This window comes from Poecilia latipinna, unplaced genomic scaffold (assembly GCF_001443285.1).
Source record: "Poecilia latipinna isolate Pla-1442-1.1 unplaced genomic scaffold, P_latipinna-1.0 Scaffold526, whole genome shotgun sequence".
NCBI lineage: Eukaryota > Metazoa > Chordata > Actinopteri > Cyprinodontiformes > Poeciliidae > Poecilia > Poecilia latipinna.
In genome coordinates this window covers 45,910-48,433 of record NW_015113142.1, presented here as the reverse complement: position 1 = coordinate 48,433, position 2,524 = coordinate 45,910, and the positions used below count along the sequence as shown (strand labels likewise).

The 2,524-nt window shown below is 38.0% G+C and overlaps 1 protein-coding gene across 2 annotated transcripts in view; it reads right to left on the bottom strand.

Moving 5' to 3' along the window:
* Nucleotides 1-636: 636 nt before the first annotated feature.
* The window catches only part of slc2a3b (solute carrier family 2 member 3b), a 20,784-nt gene continuing 18,896 nt past the window's right edge, over nucleotides 637-2,524 (bottom strand). For both annotated transcript variants that reach the window (XM_015040763.1, XM_015040764.1), the window contains exon 11: nucleotides 637-2,461. In XM_015040763.1, the coding sequence (XP_014896249.1) occupies nucleotides 2,282-2,461 (180 nt within the window). In that variant the 3' untranslated portion in view covers nucleotides 637-2,281. The remainder of the gene's footprint in view (nucleotides 2,462-2,524) is intronic.

The following is a 2,524-nucleotide window of genomic DNA, read 5'->3' as shown; positions in this document are numbered from 1 at the left end:
GGGGTGATTTAAAACTTTTGACTGGTGGTATAATATTCTTCTGGCTATTTTACCTCTTTCTGTTTTTTTTTTTTTTTCATGAAAAAAGTTGAGACACCTTGGGCAACAATTGCACTCAAAGGGTAAATATGCAGATTTTAGTCAAAAAATGTGGTAATTTTAGCCCATGTTTTGATATTCATTCTCATTTCTAATGTTGCTGTATACCTCTCCATTCTCCTTTCATTTAGTACAATTGATTTATTGTTGCAGTTGCCCTCACTGAAACTGAGTGCATACATCTCAGTTTCAGTGAGATGTATACACTCAGTTTCAGTTTTTAAAATTAGGGAAACACACTCCTATAAACGAGCTTTTACGACAGCAGGAAAGGGAAACGGAGACAGCCGCAGCGTGGAGTCGCGGATACTAGACAGACCTAATAAAGTTTTACAGAGCAGCAGTTGCATTAAACATTCATGACAGCTAAATACTGCAGCAGCCGGGACCATGCACCGAAAACACACACACACACACACACACACACACACACACACGAACATCCTCATCAGTTAAAGTCACACGTTACACATGGCGAGCTTAAATTATAACTTACAACAAAGGTCAGCTCTCATCTGAATGTGACTCTTTTATGTATGTAGTTGGACTGGCTTTATTTACACAAATATTCTATTAAAACAGCAAAATATACAAATTGTACATGTGAATGTCGTGAATGGCAAAGCAGCATTAACGCGTTGTCTTTAACAATTGTGCAAAGAACAAAAAAAACAAAACAAAAAAAAAACATGAGACTAAAAGCAAAACATGGGACAAAAAGAGAATAAAACAAATTTCATAAACCAGGAAGAGACAAATTTCAGAATAAATATTATTAGAAAGGAGTCTGACTGCTGAATGCAACGTGAAAAGCTGGAACTAAGAGAAGCGCTTCCTCGTTCAGTTTATGCAAACCCGGAAGGAAAATGCAACAGTACAAGAATCGACCTGGTTTGGAGCAAAGCCTAAACCAGCTGATCTTGATGCAGCAACTTGAGTCTACAGAATATTCACACGTGATCTCGTGTTATCAGTAACAAGTTTACACACATTAAATGACACATGTTGTGCGTTAAACAAAGAAATAAATACAGTCCATTTAGTGTCTCTAGTCAACATCACAATCTCACAAGGCTGGTGACTTACAGGATGTGTTGTACAGTAAGTTGTAAGTAGACAGGACTAATGAGAACACGTTATTTCAAATGGGCAAAACAATGTTTCATCGATGATAAGATGACCTGTGATCCAGTAGTTTTTGCTGACATAATTTCAAGTACAATAAAACCTTAAAATATTTACAAAAAAAAAAAAAAAAAAAACGAAATGAAATGAACAACCTGAGTTTCTTTAATTTAACTGCATATGCATGATGTAAAGAACTAGGTTACGGCAGGATTTTTTTTTTTTTTTCTTGTCATCAACATCGTTTTCTGCAGTAAAAATCCTTAAACCGGAGCCGTAAAGCTTACTCTTTAGGGAAGAAGACACTTTTAACACAGTGTTTTATTTTTAAATTCAGGGAGCATTTTCTGTTTTTACAAAAAATATTATATTTACTGCAACCTGTTCTTGTCCTGTTTCCTTATCAGCATAAACACAGCCGAATGCAAAATTTAAAACCCCCCAAAAAAGGGAAAAATGCTTTCATGAGGTATCAGCGACAGCAAGGAGAAATGTCCTTTATGTGCTTAAAAATATGTCTTCAGTGTATAAAAATGACATTTTTCATGTTCATGGGGGGGTTCTTTCTTTCTTGCAGTGCTTTCTCTGCTCTTACTCAGTCTTGTCCTCCGGTGGCAGCAAAGCAAAGTGTTCTTTTTCAAAGGGACTTTTTTTAATTCTTTAATTCATTTAGGGACCAAACTGACTTCGTCCAATACCAGCTTTTCAGGGTTGACCTCAATACCATAAACCCAGTAATGCCTGCAACCTTTGAACACTGTGGGTAGCTGAAAATTCAAACATACATTGATCCTCTTATGTGGCACAATGAGACGGGCCGGGGCTGAAGATGTCCTTAAACACTAAGCACTGGTGCAGCAGTCAAGTTTGGTCAGGATTAACCCTAGGTTTTATTAATTATAAACCTATTCTTCATGGGGGAAGTATTGTACAAGATAATTCAAAGAGAGTAGAGTATCATTTTGACTCTTACTGGAAGAAGCTGCAGTTTATTTTCCCTCCATACCAACCAACTTTATTACTGATTCTCTGAAGGTAGATCCACCGGGGGAAGTATTTATGTGGTGGGCATGGGCGCCGAGTCGGGCGCCGACAAGGGAGCGGATTTGGCGGCGAATCCCTGCTCGATTTCATCGAAGGTCCGTCCTTTGGTTTCAGGGACTCGCAGGTAGGTGAAGATGAAGAAGAGGATGAGGAGGACGAAAAAGATGATGAAGACAAATGGGCCGCAAACTTCCTGGAAAAAAAAAAGGAAGCACGTTTGTTACGCTACACATTTTGTCACGTTGCAATATGAACG